Here is a 15,425-nt window from a genome sequence, read left to right as displayed (position 1 = left end):
CTCTTAGTGGAAACACCACCTTCCTGGTCCCCTCAGGCTGGCCTGTGGAAAGCTCCCTCTGGCCACGTGCAAAGCACAAGCGGGTGGTCCGAGGGGCCGCAGGCGCACCCGGCAAGACTGTGCAGCTGGGCAGCCAGAAGGTTGCCCCTCAGAGTGTGTGTGTGTGTAGAGGGGGTGGCAAGGAGCAGCCTGATCCAGAAATATTTGGGAAACAAAATCAAGAGAGTTAAAAGCAAAGCAGATCTGGGGCCTAGGGGAGTGGTGGGGGTGAGGGACAACTTCCTGGGGCTGGGCTGTGTGGGTGCTGAGATGCAGGTACGAGGAAGCTGGGTCTCCGCTACAGATCCAGGCCCCCGTGGCTGAGGCCGGGTCGCACAGGGCCTGAGGGCTCTCTCCCCTTCCCTGGCTCCTCTGCCCTCCCCGGGCTTATGCAGGGCCTGGCCCCAGACCCCAGCCTCCTCTCCTCCTACAGGCTCCCCAGCCTCAGCTCTCCCTCCCAAGACCACATGGACCCCGTCCAGCTTACTGACAGGTTGCTCTAGGACGGGGTGCTCCCCTTTTCCGAACAGCTGGGCCCAGGGGCCCGGAGTCCTTGGAGTTGCCACTTCTGCACGGGGGACCAAGGAGCTTCCCTAGAGGGAGGGGGGACATCACCTCTCTGCTCTTTCAGTTACGGATTTCATTCAGCTTTCTCCCAACTTGTGCTAAAAGTTACAATGGCTTAAACCTGGTGGAAATGAACTTTTCTCTTATATTAAGAGAAGGCCCAAAGTCAGCAGTTATGGGCTGGGGTGGAAGCTGCACATCGGCGTCAGCATCCAAACTCCTGGGGTCTCGTCTGCATCTGCTCTCTGCTTTTCCACCTCCAGCCTGCCTCAGGGTCCAGGAAGCCTGCAGGAATTCCAGCCATCAGATCCACATTCCAAAGAAGAAGCAAGGACAAAGGAAAGGCAAAAGGGATCTAAGGCCGCTGTCTTCCTGCTTCTGAGATTTTCAGAAATCCTGCTTCTCCCTAAGTCCTGCTTACGTCTCACTGGCCAGAAATTAGTCCAGCGTCCATACCTAGGAGCAGCGGAGCTGGGAACTGGCACTCTAAGCTGGGCACACTGCTGCTCCGTTTAAAGATCAACGTCCTATGACTGCAGTCAGTGCTTGTGAACAAACGGCTGAATCTTCCTCAGGTGACACCGTGGGGGGAAAGGTGAGCATCAGTTCAGTTCAGCTGCTCAGTCCTGTCTGACTCTGTGACCCCATGGACTGCAGAACACCAGGCCTCCCTGTCCATCACCGACTGCGGGGCTCGCTCAAACCCGCGTCCATCGAGTCGGTGATGCCATCCAACCATCTCATCCTCTGTCGTCCCCTTCTCCTCCCACCTTCAATCTTTCCCAGCATCAGGGTCTTTTCCAATGAGTCAGCTCTTCCCAGCAGGTGGTCAAAGGACTGGCGTTTCAGGTGCAGCATCAGGCCTTCCAATGAATATTCAGGACTGATTTCCTTTAGGATGGACTGGTTGGATCTCCTTGCAGTCCAAGGGACTCTTCAAGAGTCTTCTCCAGCACCACCATTCAGAAGCATCAATTCTTCGGTGCTCCTCTGAAGGTGAATATAATACAAGGCTATTGTTTATCAGAACCAAGTCCCATTCCTTGGACCCAGATGACCCGGCACAGCTGGGGGCCAAGTGATGGGCAGCAGGGTCACAAGGTGACTGGACCCTTAGGGGGACAGGCAGGAAGCTGAGCCACAAAGACACCCTGTGAGGGAAACGGAAGCCGGGATTCTTGCTCTCCGAGAAGGGGTTTACTAATGCCACAAAGGGAGAAGATTACAAAGAATCTGAGGGGCTGGGCTGGGTTGGAGACACGGGATCAACTCATCCGTCTCGATGTAGCCATGGCGACGTGTGTGCGTTGGGGTGAGTGTGTCTATACGTGTGCATGCTAAGTCGCTTCAGTCCTGTCTGACTCTTTGCGACCCTATGGACTGTAGCCTGCCAGGCTTCTCTGTCTGTGGGATTCTCCAGGCAAGAATACTGGAGTGGGTTGCTGCCCTGCTCCAGGGGATCTTCCCAACCCAGGGATTGAACCTGTGTCTCTTACATCTCCTGCGTTGGCAGGCCGGTTCTTTACCACTAGCGCCACTTGGGTGTATGGCGAAGTGTACGTAAATCTCATCTTTGTCCCAGAGAGCCTGGGGGCAGTGACACCCCAGTAGTAATAAACAGTGAGTACCTCGAACTTGCTCTCCAGAAACGTCTTCTCCACTGAAGGGTGCCAGGCTCCCTAGAGGAACGGCCAATCCGCGAAGGGACAGCGTCGCTTCTCCCCCGCCCCTTCCCTTCCCCTTCTTTCTTTCTCTCATCTTTCTCTCATCTTTCCCACTCTGCCCATCCCCCTGAAATACCCCCGTTTCACCTTCAGAGCCCAGCATCCTAGAGACCAGGTGCTCAGAAGCACAGACAGAGCTGGCATTTTCTGCTCGCTCGAGAAAGCAGGGATCTGGGGAATATGGAGGAAATTATTCAGATTACTTGGAGGAAATTAAAAAAAGCATCTCCCGCACTGAACCATCCTTCTTTCTCCGCCACAGTCTGCCCGAAGCCTGCAGCGGGGTGTCAGGTGACTGAGGGCGGGGTGTGTCTGGGGCCGGGTTCCCCGCGGGCCCGCACCTGGCCGCTTTTCCTGTGGGGTTTGCATGAGACTCGTTTGCAAAAAAAAAAAAAAAAAAGGATGCCCTGCTGATGTTTAAGGCAGTTCCTGTTTAAATGTAAATGTGATGCTTAATTTATCCATCCCTTTCAGGCTTGTGGGGTGAGTGGGTGTGACAGGTGGGAAGAAAAGGGATTGATGGGGGGAGTGGGGAGAGAGGGCTGGGGGGGTAGGACCAGTGTCCCCATCCGGGAAGGGCTGGGACCCTCCCAGGGAGTGCCCAGGAGGACATTCCTTTACCCCGTTGAGCAGTGTTGGGAGCAAGGCCCTCCGGGGCCAAGTGACCCGGGGCACCTCCTGTCTTTGCTGCAGGGTGAGGGTCTGCATGCACGAGGTGTGAGGCAGGTGGCCTGGCTCAAGGGGCCTCCTGCCCAGGGCTGGGGTGAGGGGACCTGGAGAGGGCGTGGGGACCCAGGCCTGGGACATGGGCACGCAAGTAGTGGGGGGGGATCTGGGAAGGAGGCGGACTCCTGGGCCAGGACAGGCACTGGGGTGGGGTTGGAGGCTGGGGCCGGGCTGGGGCGGGGCGGGGCGGGGCGGTGGCTTGCCTGGCAGAGGAGGTAGCTGTGTGCCCCGGGATGCGCGCACAGGTGTGGCGCCCAGGGCTGGGCTGGTCTTCAGGCGCCCAGGGCGGCCAGGCATCCGCTGGGTCTCCCGGTGAGACACCCTGAGGCCAGACGGCGCGGAGAGGAGGCGGCGCAAGCATGATGCGCTCGCTGCGGCCCGTGGTCCTGCTGGCCCTGCTGGTCCTGCTGGCGGGGCTGCCAGCGGCCCGGGACCCCCGGGAACCGGACGTGTTCTGTGGAGGTGAGTGTAGGGGTGCGGCGCAGGCCCAGTGTCCCCGCGGCTGGACAGCCCGCCTTCCCCGTCCCCCGGCACCCCAACAGGAAGCTCTCTAGGGTTCCCACTGGGCCCCCGGCCTGGGCCGGGGTCCAGAGGTTATGGGAGCGGCTATGGAGCCTCTTGCAGCTTCGCCCTGAGCCTGGGTGCTCAGTTCCCGTCTCTGGGCTTCATTTGGGGGCCGTCATGGGGTGTCTGCAAAGAGATCCAACCAGTCCATCCTAAAGGAAATCAACCCTGAATATTCATGGGAAGGACTGATGCTGAAGCTGAAACTCCAATACTTTGGCCACCTGATGAGAAGAGCTGACTTATTTGAAAAGACCCTGATGCTGAGAAAGATTGAAGGCGGGAGTAAAAGGGAACAACAGAGGATGAGAATGTTGGATGGCATCACCGACTCGACCTGAGTTTGAGTAAGCTCTGGGAGTTGGTGATGGACAAGGAGGCCTGGCGTTCTGCGGTTCATGGGGTCGCAGTCAGATATGACTGAGCGACTGAACTGAACTGAACTTGGGGTGTCGGCTCAGCTGTGGGGTCACACTGGCACATGGGGCCTGGGCACTTTAGTGACATCTCTCCTGGGGTGACGAGCTAGTCACAGCTGATTTGGGCTGTAAGCTTGCCCTTTGTAGAACCTGCAGGTGGGTTTTAGTCTTTTTAGGGTGGTCCTTCAGTCACACCGATGAGCGGGGCATCATTAAGGAGGATCGGGGATCTGGGGAGGAGCACACGGGCTTTGACCGGCCATCTCAGTGGGGACGAGACCGTGGAACCGGGAGGCCACTCATGCCAGCAGAAACGTCTGTTGGCTCTGGTCAAGCATGAGCCCCGCTCTGCTGTTTGCTTCTGCACAGACCCATCACGTGGCTCCTGGTCTCTGGGTGGAGAGGGGAGCCACGCCTGTCCGGGCAGTGAGAGTGCAGTCACTGACCTGTGCCGGCTTTCCTGGCTGGGCTCTTGGACGTGGTGGGGTGGGGGATGGGAGGAGGGAGTCCCTTAGGGCCAGGGCCTGGGGACAGCGTGCAGAGGGGCAGGTGGGGTGGAGGCGTATAACCTACAGTGGAGAAGGGACCTCAAGCTGGGGGCCAAGGAGGGAGATGGGAGAGGGCGGTGCCCCTGAGGCCTGGGGGCAGGGGATCTGCTGAGAATCCCCAGGGACTCACTGAGGTCCCCGGATCCTCAGAGCTGGGCCCCACCCACCTCAGGCTCTCATTGCATGCTGAGTTCCTTCAGTTGTGTCCAACTCTTTGCGACTCCATGGACTGTAGCCCGCCAGGCCCCTGTCCATGGGATTCTCCAGGCAAGAATACTGGAGTGGGCTACCATTCCCTTCTCCAGGGGATCTTCCCAACCCAGGGATCAAACCTAGTTTTCTTAGGTCTCCTGCATTGGCAGGTGGGTTCTTTACCACTAACGCCACCTGGGAAACCCTAATGTACAGAACATGCAGACAATTGGGTGTGCCTGTGTTCCAATAAAGCTTTATTTATAACACCAAGCAGAGGGCCAGTTCTGGCCCATGGGCTCCAGTCACCCAGCCCTGCTCAGGACATCCTCCAGGCGCACAAAGGACTGAATCTCACGACTGCCTCCTCGCAGCCTCTCTGCTCATCTCTTCAGGTCCCTCCCACTCCTTTGTTTTGGCGGGAACTCAACCTAAGACAGGTAGATAGAATGATCGCCAACATTTGACAGATGAGGAAACTAGCAAAACTGAGGTTCTCCCGAGGTCATTCAGCCGGTGAGGGGCAGTGCCAGGCCCACCCACGGAGCTGGGTTCCGCAGTCTGGATCCCCCTGTGCTCTCTTGCGTCTCTGAATGATTCCAGAACCAGTGAACGCTTGTGCCTGTGGGCATCTCCAGGGGCCGTGGAGAGAGGTTGTGGACCCTTAGAGGAGAAGCTGTAGAGAAAGCAAGGCCAAGTGTGAGAGGAGGGGAAGGCACACCCACGATGGTGCCCTCCTGCCCTCTGCCCTCTGCCTTCCTGCCCTCTGCCCTCTGCCCTCCTGGCTTTCTCCCAGCTCCTCTTGGGCTCCTCTGTGGCCCCCCTCCCATGTCTGAATGCTGGAGCTCAGGCCTGCCCCCTGGTGACCCCTTGGCTCCCCACCACCCTCATCCAGGCCCTTAGTTACATCCTCCCTCCCCGGTGCCCCTGGAAGCAGAAGCCCGGCCCCTCTTTACCCCCAAAAGCATCTGAAGCCTCAGCTGTGGCTTTGAGATTGGCTGATGTGACTTTACTGCACTGGACAGCGTGAGGCTCGTGTGTGTGTGTGTGTGTGTGTGTGTGTGTGTGTGTGTATGTGTATGTATGTGTGTCTGTATGTCTCTGTGTGTCTCTGTGTCTCTGTGTATATGGGTGTATGTGAATGTATGTGTATATGTGTCTGTTTGTGTGTGTGTGTATGAGTATATGTGTCTGTGTGTCTCTGTGTATATGTGTCTCTATGTGCTTTTGCGTGTGTGTATATACGTGTCTGTGTGTGTGTGTGTATGAGTATATGTGTGTGTCTCTGTGTATATCTGTCTCTCTCTATGTGCGTTTGTGTGTTTGTGTGTGTATATGTCTGCATATATGTGTCTGTATCTGTATATGTGTGTGTGTGTGCATCTGTGTGTATATGTGTGTGTACTTGTATGTGTCTCTGTGTGTTTGTGTGTATGTGTATATGTGTCTGTGTGTCTGTGTGTGTGTCTCTATGTGCATTTGTGTGTTTGTGTGTGTATATGTGTGTATGTGTCTGTGTGTATGTGTACGTATGTGTATGTGTGTGTGTATGAGTATATATGTCTGTGTGTCTCTGTGTATATGTGTCTCTCTATGTGCGTTTGTGTGTGTATATGTGTGTATGTGTCTCTGTGTGTATGTGTATGTATGTGTATATGTGTCTGTATACGTGTTTGTGTGTATGTGTGCATCTGTGTCTGTGTATATGTGTGTATACATATATGTGTCTCTCTGTGTGTGTTTGTGTGTATATGTATATGTGTCTGTGTGTCTCTGTGTGTATATGTGCTTGTGTGTGTGTTTAAGTATTTGATGCTTAAGTTTTGGCTGCAAAGTCCTAACCCCTGAATGTCAGGCCACCTGTCTGTGAGCTTGGGGAGCTTGACCCAAACATCTGTCTACCCTGGAAGGTTAGGCGGCCACTTTTGAAGTCTGGCCCCTCAGGACAAAAGGCAACACCCAGCTGGCCCCAGGGTGGGTGGGGGTCAGGGGCTGAGGGCCTCTGTCTGTGGCAGCCTGAGTCGCAGGACTCGAGACCATCCTGCTGAGCCGACCCTGCCAGGGCATCGCCTCCAAAACGGACCTCGCCCCACGCCGCCCCGCCTGCACAGCCCCCGAGTGTCTCCGCCTTCAGCTCAGCCGAGGAGCAGAGGACCAGGCCCCGCCTTTGACTCCTTGCTCTGCTCTCTGCCTGAGGCTCGCCCGACAGTTCTCCTCCAAGGCCGTGCGGAGCTGTCCACTCCTTGCTGAGCAGGGCAGCCACCAGCACCTCGGGCCTCGTTTGTTCCCGACTGGCCCCCACTTCCTGCCTTCACCCTCCCCCCCGTTCTCCGCACAAAGCCCGCGTCTACTCTGTTTTAGTACCGCTTCCCCCAGTTTTTGGCCAGGCCTCGAGGCACGTGGGGTCGAAGCTTCCCAACCAGGGGCGGAATCTGTGCCTTGCACTGGAAGCTCAGCATCCTAACCTCTGTGCTCCCAGGGCAGTCCCTCCTGCCACAGGGTCTGTTCCTTCCTCCACTCTCACCAGCCCTTTGATCTGCTGGGCTCATTTGGAGAGGAGATAAAGATGGAGCAGGTGGGGAGACCCCTGGAGGGTGTGGGCCTGCCCTGGCCCAGCTGCACAAGCATTGGTGCGGAGCATCTGGTCCTGACCCCCTCCACCATCACCCACTATTCTTGGGGCACCTGTAGCATGGAGACAACCGCCTCTTGCGCTTCGACCTGCGGACTGAGCCGGTTTCCCTCTCCTGGCCCTCCTCCTCTGCGCCCCCTCGCCTCGTGGGGGGTGGCCCTCTGTCCTCCGCAGCTCTTGGTAGACCTTCATGCGAGTGTGTCAGCCGTCAGCGGGCAGCGCCACACAGGCTATTGATTTAGTGACAACCATTGCTGCTCAGAATTGATCTAATGTTTCCATTACACTAAAAACGCTTTAACAAGTTCATTGGGAATCAGGTGATGGCAAAGAGCTGCTCGGTTCCCATCACGTCCCCTGGAGGAGGGGGCTTGTAGGGGACCTTGGGGGGCGAAAGCCACCACTCTTTGGTCAGCCTGGTGGTGAGGGACCGCCTGTCCCCAGGAGACCAGAGGCCTCGGGGTCCCCACCAGGCCTGCTGGGAAAGGCTCAGCATGGCTCGCTCGGGGCTTCCCTGAGACCATGTCCCCGGGGCCCTGAGTCTTTCTCCATCACCACCCCACCCCACTGCCCAGGCCCTGATGCTCCACGTCTTTGAGAGACCTCAGCTCCTCTGTCTGAGTGGGGAGGTCTGCGTGTTCCACCAGGCTTCCCGTCCTTCCCGGTCACGTTTTCCCCATTGCCGACCTCAGTTTGAGCCCTGGCTGCTTCCTCGTCCCAAGACCACATGCCTCAGGTGCCCACAGGTAGCTGGGTGACACCACCGGCTCTCAGGGAGGCGGGAGATATTCAGAGCAGTGACGGGGCCAGGCTCCTGAGTGGGCAGCGCTCTGGGCCACAGTCTCTGGCGAGGGGCGCTGTCCAGGGTGCTGAGACTGAGCCCTGGCCGAGGGGTCCTGCTCGCCAATGGCAGAGCCGCCCCCATCTGCGTCCAGCCTCGGTGCCCACCTCCTCCTGAGCCCAGGTCCCTAGCCTGGCACGGAGGGCTGGCCTTCTGTTCTGGACCCTGTTCCGAGGCAACTCTTGGTCACTCAGGACCCCGGGCCGGGACCGCTGCATAATTCACGAGGTGCGGGAGAAAGGCTGGTGCAGAGCCCCTGTTCACAAGCCAGGGCTTCAAGGCGGCCGCAGAGCCGACAGCGCGGGCGGCCCCGCCCCGTCGGTCTGTCCCAGGAGCCTTGCAGGGTCTCAGACATGGACGGTCTGTGTGTCTGGACTCTCAGGGACCACCTGCCCCCGAGCCCTACTGATACACTGCTTCTTGCATCCCTTATGATTTGCACTGGGGTCCCCTCTAGTGGGCATCCCGAAACCAGCCCCAGGGGCCCATGCCAGCCAAACCCTGGGGAGCCCGGGTGTGGGCGAGGTCCCCTTCCTGGCAGGGAGCTGGGTGGGTGACATCCCAGGTGGCAGGCAGTCAGGACAGGACGAGCCGCGCTGGGTAACAATCGCTCCCAGTGCTTCCCATCGTGAGGCGCTTCTCCCTGCCCTGTGGGCAGCCTGGCCGTTTGGCAGTTGTCACGGGCGAAGGCAGAGAGCCTCAGAGGGCCCTGGCCAGCACGCAGATGCCGAGATTCAGCCGTGGCTGACACTTGGCTCCACCCGAAGCCAGCGTAGGAAGCCCAGGGAGGCTGAGCCCCACTTGCCACGTGCCTGGGAAAGGAGCAGCCGGAACTGTTCACTGAGCGCTGTTGCTAATGCCGTGTTTCTGAAACTGAGCCAGGCCTGTGCACAGCTCCCTGATGCCATGGTGATTCACGACACTGCTGTGGACATCACCCTGGGCCCACCCTCATTTATTTAAAGCATCTGACACCACTATGGGGTCTTTCTCCATCTGCACTTTCCCTGTGTTGTTTTATAACTTACTTGATCTGAAAAACTAAACACCCAAGCCAGCATCTAGCATCCACCCCCAGTGTCTAAGTCCTAAATTCTTCTTTGATTTGTGTGTACACTGTCAGCCAGCTACTGCTGCGTAACAAACAAGCCTTAGTGGCGCTTTTCCCTCCAAGTCTGCTGGTTGACGGGGGCCAGATGCCTAGCCCCTTGTAGTTCAGATGGTAAAGAATCTGCCTGCAGTGCAAGAGACCCAGATTTGATCCCTGGATTAGGAAGATCCCCTGGAGAAGGGAATGGCTACCCACTCCAGTATTCTTGCCTGGAGAGTTCCGTGGACAGAGGAGCCTGCTGGGCTACACTCCATGGGGCGCAAAGAGTCAGACACGACTGAGCGACTAACTCAAGTGTGTAGGCTCAGCAGGCACGTTTCCCGGGTAATGTTGGTCCAGGCCTGTCCCATACGTGACTCCTCCTCCTCTGACCTGGGGCTGGGAGAGCCGTGCTCTTCTCTGGCCAGTTTATGGTGCCAAGAGGACTAGTGGGCTCAGACCTGGCAGGTTGTCCCTTCCACCTCAGTCCCCTGGAGTCAGATGGCTGACCCAATGCCCCACGTGGGCAGACAAGAACTGCAAGGTTATGTTGCAGAGCCAGGGTCCCCATCAGAGTGGGGTCTTCTCCCTCCACCCTTCTGTAGATGGGTGTGTGTCTGCAGAGGCAGTCAAGCCTCTGCTCGCTCAGGACGGTTTATATCGCTGCTCTGGAAACACCGGCTTCTTAACCAGCCAGGTAACTGCAGCTTCACCACCGAGTGGGATTACCTGTTGAGATCCACCTCCCACACCCACCTCTCGCTGGGAGCCAGCCCACCCTCACCCACAGGCAGGAGAACCGTGGTCTTGTTGGAATCGACCTGAGTGTCCTTGGGTGCTTTATCAGGAAGTCAGTTTCTTCCTGGGGAGAGCAGGTGTCTGCGTCCTCTGCGGGAGGCAGGCGTCCTTCTGGCAGGAACAGAGGAGCCCCTGGTGATGGGAGCACATCCACCCAGGCTGGGCTCTCGAGCATCCAGGATGACACCAGCTGGGGCTGTGTCTTCATCAGCTCATTAGACCTCAGGAGAGTTTTGTATTTAAGCTTCTTTCTACAACCACACCTTTTATGATGGAGATTTCAGGGGCCACGGCAGTCTCTACGGAGCCCTCCCTGATGACCTGGCTCGTGTGAGCACTCTCGCGCTGTCCTTGGATGGCCCCATCTGCCCGCTCTTGCCCTCGCTGGCTTGGTTTACCATCTTTCCACACAGAGGGCATTTGGGTGGGACCCTGGTGGGTTCTCGGAGAAGGCAATGGCACCCCACTCCAGTGCTCTTGCCCGAGAAATCCATGGATGGAGGAGCCTGGTAGGTTGCAGTCCATGGGGTCGCTAAGAGTCGGACATGACTGAGTGACTTCACTTTCACATTTTACTTTCATGCATTGGAGAAGGAAATGGCAACCCACTCCAGTGTTCTCGCCTGGAGAATCCCAGGGACAGGGGAGCCTGGTGGGCTGCCGTCTATGGGGTCGCACAGAGTCGGACACGACTGAAGCGACTTAGCAGCGGTAGCAGCAGCAGCAGCAGCATGGTGGGTTCTGGAGATGCATCTGCTTTTGAATCTCTGCCCTGTGGTCCGGTGTGTGACCCGAAGCAAGTTGCTTACTTGCTCAAGCCTCAGTTTTCTCATCTGTGAAATGGGACGATGACGCAGGAGCTGCTCTAGCTTCTGTGGGTTTTCATTGTGATGGTGGGCAGAGTCCTCAGCACAGAGCCGGCATGCAGTGGGCCCATCAGTGGAAGCCACCGCACCTGCGTGCGGCCCCCAGCTCCCCAGACAGGTCTGGAGTCAGTGCCCTGATGGTCTTTTTCAAACTGAAGTATCGCTGACTCACTACACTTAGTCTCTGCTCTACAGCAAAGTGACTCAGTAACGCATACATGTACATTTTTCGTATTCTTTTCCGCTACCACAGGATACTAAGTAGAGTTTTCTGTGTTGTACAGCAGGACCTTGTTGTTTATCCATCCTAGATATAATAGCTTGGGCATGAGTTTGAGCAAGCTCCGGGAGTTGGTGATGGACAGGGAGCCTGGCGTGCTGCAGTCCATGGGGTCGCAAAGAGTCAGACATGACTGAGCAATTGAACTGATATCATAGCTTGCATCCCTCACGACCTTTAATCACATCAGGGTGTTTTTAACTGACAGGGCCTGGAGGGCCGGAATTCCCACTCAGATAGCTCCGACTATGCCTTGTGAAAATAGTGGCCCACGGCCTGTTTTATGCTTTGCCCATACTTTTCTTAACATTCCCAAGTCTCAGAGAAGTTTCGTACTCAAGATGTGCAGAATAAAAACTTTCAGAGTAATCAGGTGAGAAGGACCTGAACCAAAGAAAGAGATTATAAGCGAGATTTAAGAGGCGTTTGGGTCGGTGACACTTCCGGTCACCTGAAGCCTGACTGGAGACCCTTGTATTGTTAGTACTGGAAATCTTCCAGGGGTGTACCTGCCCACACTTCTCCCAGAGTAAACAGCATCTGCTGGCTGTAATTGTCCCTCCCCTGGTGACTGAAGCCTGCTGTCCTGAGCGTCGAGGAAGATGGAGTGAGGTGAATAGAATTACAGTGGAGCTGGAGTGTTCCCTGGAAAACAAACGCTGCCGCTGAAAACCCCGAGAGTGCTTCCTTCTCTGAGAGCAATGTGGGAGGAAAAAGCCTGTCAGTTTGGCTTGTGAACAACCAGGGTTTGCCTGTTCGACTAGAAAGTATCACGGATCAGTTTTGCCTATTCTGCCGTCATTTTGTACACCTTCACGTTGTTAACATGAATCCTCACAGCGCCTCTGATTTTAGATCTGGAAAATGTAATTTGGGTTAAAACTCGATGGGGAGTCGCTGGGGCGCTGGGTTGCCGTGGTGACGTGCTGGGGCGGGGAGATGCGCGCAGGAGCCTCTGGGTTGGGCTCTGTCTTTGCACCAGCTGGTGGGCCTCCTCTTTCCAGGCCCCGCCCCCACCTGCTGCCTCCCTGAATCTCTGCCCAGTACTGAGATGTTCCTGGGGTCCCCGGGCCTGGCGCAGGCTTGCTGGCAGAACTCGGATTTTCTCCACCTACAGAGGGACAGAGAGCCTCCGAGGAGCTAACTCTTTCTAGCTCCAGGGGGTAGATCTCCGTTGGGCTGAGCTGAACATCATCATTTTTGTTCCATACCACTGACGGAGTTAGGCCAGGTCACAGGACAGTTCTGGATAATGAGAGCGGGAGTCCGCCAGGGGCATCTGGAACTTTCCTTACAAACAGGAGTTTACAGGCGAGGAAATACTTGTTCCGACTCTAGGTGTCGCATCTGAGGACCACAGGTGACACTGCACACCTGGGCAGGAAAGTCACGAGGGTGGCAGAGAAGCCGAGCCAGAGGTGGGGTGTCGCTGAGACCCTGAGCTAACCCTTCTGGGCATGTCTTTTTATCCGGAGACAAACTTTATTCCCGAATTGCGCTCCCCCAAACTCATATGCCGTGGAGAAGACATAGAGAAGTCCACTCTAGGACTCTTGCCTGGAAAATCCCATGGACAGAGGAACCTGGTAGGCCGCGGTCCATGGGGTCGCGAAGTCGGACACGACTGAGCGATTTCCCTTTCACTTTTCACTTTCATGCATTGGAGAAGGAAATGGCAACCCACTCCAGTGTTCTTGCCTGGAGAATCCCAGGGACTCAGAATTCCTGAATCCCTGGTGGGCTGCCGTCTGTGGGGTCGCACAGAGTTGAACACGACTGAAGTGACTTAGCAGCAGCAGCAAACTCATATGCCGAAGTCCTCCCCCTTGTACCTGTGAATGCAATTGTATTTGGAGGTAAGGTCTTTCTTTCAGTCTTGCTTACGTATCGTGGCTGTGCTGGGTCTCCGTTGCCATGAGGACTTCCTCTAGCCGTGGCGAGTGGAGGCTACTCTCTAGCTGTGTGCAAGCTTCTCACGGCCGCGGCGTCTCGTTGCGGAGCAAGGGCTCCAGGTGCTCAGGTTTCACTAGTTGCGGCGGCGGGCTCAGTAGTTGTGGCACACGCGGCGTGTAGGTCCTTCCTGGACCTGGTCGAACCAGTGTCCCCTGCACTGCAAGACGGACTCTTCACCACCGGGCCACCAGGGAAGCCCGAGTTTCCTCTTATGAGAGACTGGTCAAGTAGGATCATGAGTTACTGCACGGCTGTTAGCGTAGTGGATGCCGCCTTGGGCCGGCACACACGCCATCCTTCTGCTGACCCCACCCAGGGCTGTGCGCTGCAGTACGTTTCCTCTCTGTCATCAGGGGCTTTGCGGTGGGCAGGCACTGCGTAGCCGTCGCCAGGTCCAGGTGGCCTCGGGGCTCTCAGCCTCCAGACAATCACGTAGACCGATGACGTGTTCCAGGCAGCCCCAAGACTAGTGACCCATTCACAGACCTGCTCTGCCCGTGGCCTCCTCACAAGCCCCACACCTCTCATGCGCTCCTGCTCAGGCGTGTGGACGGGCTTCTTTTCCCACTGTCTCAGACACACCGTGACCTCACACTGGCGTTTAGCATCTGCTGGTCTCTCTCCCAAGGAGCCTGGACACGCCTCACCTGCACCCAGCCGCCTGCACCCTCCCGTGTGCAGCCCTCCCACCCTCAGAGGCCTGCCTGTGAACCGACCATCCTCCCAGGGTGGGCTGCAGTGGGCTGGCGGCCTTCAGGTTCCACCTGTGCTCACTCGTGTGCCTGAGTCCTGCAGTGGCCCCCCAGGGAGGGTCTGGGCCTGGGTGCTGGCTCTTGGCTTCCGCCCGTCCCCACGTGACCTCTCGGTCAGTAGTCCCTCTGGGCTCTGAACAGGACAGTCAGACATTCCAAGAGGGCAAAGGTGAACGCTCCCAGGCCCCTTGAGGCCTGGCCCTGCACACATCACTCCCCTCATTGCTGTTGGGCAGCCCAGCAGTGTGGGAAGATAGAACGGCATCAAAATACGGCCTTTCCTAATCTCAGAACGTCTCGGAGCACATGAGGCTCTCCTTTCTGGAGCTGACCCATACTCCTCTGTCCTCTGCAAACCCTGAGTGGCTGTGGTCAGGATGGTGGTCTTCTCTTACCTTCCTTTGTAACTCCTGCACCTGGTACAGTGCCCAGAAGAGGGAAAGGGCTTTAATATTTCTTGAATGATCAGATGAATGAGACACAGTGATGTCTCCAGGTTCATTTAAAAAGCAGCTATTTTGCTAATGAGGATCCTTTGTAAGGCTAAATTTTCCCTGCTTTAAACATCTGAAACGACTTGACAGGAGCGGGTAGAAGAGTTAAGGAGATTACGGTGCATCTTCTCGGCGGGATATTATACGCAGCTTTGATAACAGTCACCGCTGCACAGCACGTCGAGAATATACTGATAGCAAAGAACTGAATGAGGAAAGTGGGGCCAGGAAGACACGACTACAGTAGCGTCATTCCATCGGTCAAATGCTGATACATCGCTCCCCGGCTGACACAGCTGCTCCCGCGGGGGAAACACCCACTCCTGGGAGCTGGTGGTCTCTGTCGGTCCCCCCTGGCCATCTCCTGCTTGTCCTCAGAGCCTGGCTCAAGCGCCGGCACTCGGGAGACTCTGAGGTCCAGCCACGCGCGTGCCGTGACTCTCCCCGCCCTCGCCCATGCCTTCCTCACGCCGCGTCTCTGCACCGGGCACGGCTGAGACGTGGTGCCCGGGGTGCCAGCGGGCTTAACAGTAGAGGTGCGTTTCCTCATGGTTCTGGACACCAGAGGTCTGAAGTCGAGGTGTCGGCGAGGCCGCATTCCTCCTGAAACCTCTGAGGAGGGCCTTTCCCGCCTCTACCGACACAGAGCGGAGGCTGATGACCGTCAGCTTGCAGGCGCATAGCCTCAGCCTCTGCGCCTGCCACCCCGAGGGTCTTCATCCGTGTCTCCCTCCCTCCCAGTCTCTGGGTCTTTCCTCTCCTTCCCAGACCCAGTCACCCTAATGACCTCATCTGAGCTTGACCATCTGCCGAGACCCTGTCTCTGGATAAGGTCACCTCCACCGGTGCTGGGGCAAGGCACAAATCCCGGCAGACACAGCTCTGCCCATGAGAGCGGGAGAGGGAGGGGAGGAGGGAGGTGGCTACAGGATGCAGGGCG

At 57.1% G+C, this 15,425-nt stretch overlaps 1 protein-coding gene across 1 annotated transcript in view; it reads left to right on the top strand.

The window, feature by feature from the left end:
- The first annotated feature begins 3,283 nt into the window (after positions 1-3,283).
- Positions 3,284-15,425, top strand: part of CNPY1 (canopy FGF signaling regulator 1) — a 57,449-nt gene continuing 45,307 nt past the window's right edge. Inside the window, exon 1 of the mRNA XM_042249062.2 lies at positions 3,284-3,518. Coding sequence (XP_042104996.1) covers positions 3,416-3,518 — 103 coding nt within the window. The 5' untranslated portion in view covers positions 3,284-3,415. The remainder of the gene's footprint in view (positions 3,519-15,425) is intronic.

The sequence above is a fragment of the Ovis aries genome, chromosome 4, assembly GCF_016772045.2.
Source record: "Ovis aries strain OAR_USU_Benz2616 breed Rambouillet chromosome 4, ARS-UI_Ramb_v3.0, whole genome shotgun sequence".
Taxonomy (NCBI): domain Eukaryota; kingdom Metazoa; phylum Chordata; class Mammalia; order Artiodactyla; family Bovidae; genus Ovis; species Ovis aries.
Note: the sequence above shows the minus strand (reverse complement) of the source record. Positions and strands in the feature narration are given on the sequence as shown.